The sequence below is a fragment of the Babylonia areolata genome, chromosome 21, assembly GCF_041734735.1.
Source record: "Babylonia areolata isolate BAREFJ2019XMU chromosome 21, ASM4173473v1, whole genome shotgun sequence".
Classification (NCBI taxonomy): Eukaryota; Metazoa; Mollusca; class Gastropoda; order Neogastropoda; family Buccinidae; genus Babylonia; species Babylonia areolata.
The window spans coordinates 56,764,032-56,765,035 of record NC_134896.1 but is presented as its reverse complement, the minus strand read 5'-3'; the positions used below and the strand labels follow the sequence as shown (position 1 = coordinate 56,765,035).

The 1,004-nt window shown below is 46.4% G+C and overlaps 1 protein-coding gene across 1 annotated transcript in view; it reads left to right on the top strand.

Annotated features, from left to right (window-relative positions):
• Positions 1–579, top strand: part of LOC143296534 (uncharacterized) — a 1,648-nt gene extending 1,069 nt beyond the window's left edge. Inside the window, exon 1 of the mRNA XM_076608551.1 lies at positions 1–579. This exon is cut by the window's left edge and continues 1,069 nt beyond it. Coding sequence (XP_076464666.1) covers positions 1–77 — 77 coding nt within the window. The 3' untranslated portion in view covers positions 78–579.
• Positions 580–1,004: the final 425 nt, after the last annotated feature.

Here is a 1,004-nt window from a genome sequence, read left to right as displayed (position 1 = left end):
ACTACGCCATGGGGTCTCGCTACAGAGACGTGTTCTGGGCGTTATTCTCAAGGAGATCCAAGCCAGGTCAGAAATAAGACACTTGTCGCTCAGTAGTTCTACCTCATGGTTTCACCAAGTACCTTTCTTACGTGGACGTCAAATGCATTCCGGTCTCTCCACAGGTTGCCTGTTTCTGGTCGAATAGTCACCCCCGAAAACGGAGCATAGCTGCCTACATGGCGGGGTAAAAACGGTCATACACGCAAAAGCCCACTCGTGTACATACGAGTGAACGTGGGAGTTCCAGCCCACGAACGAAGAAGAAGATTGAATAGACTATAAGCTATCCACTATGACATTTTCTGCAGTCAATGGATCTGGCCCAAAGTATCTTCCAGAACTCTGCCATATCTATACTCCGTCTCGCCAGCTCCGTTCTTCCTTCGATACTCGACTTCTCAGGACATCTTACGTTAGAAGTAAGACTTACGGACACAGATAATTTTCTTTTCAATCGCCAAAGACGTGGAACAAGCTCCCAGATAACCTCCGTCAATCTGACTTCCCGCCTCTTTCAAATCTGGCCTCAAAACTCACTTTTTCCCTCATCAATAAGTTCAGTTGTGACAGGTCCACTTCTTTGCGTGTGGTGTGCTTGACTATCTGTGTATACATACGTATGTGTACACGTAAACATGCATGTGTATGAATATGTATTTGGGTGTGTTCGCATGTTTGATCGATCGCGCGCGCGCGTTACTGGTTAAAAGTTCCCATGAGAAAATTTTCTTCTTCTTCTTCTTCTTCTTCTTCTTCTTCTTCTTTCCGCTACACGACCAACATCGATTTGCAGATGACTCTGTCGCGGATGATGCATGCTGGGTATTTTCGTGCCTCCACAACCCACCGAACACTGACATGAATTACAGGACTATTAACGTGCGTATTTGAACTTCCGCGTGCGTAGACATACGTAAGGGATTCAGACACCAGCAGGTCTGCACACATTATGTTGCCCTGGG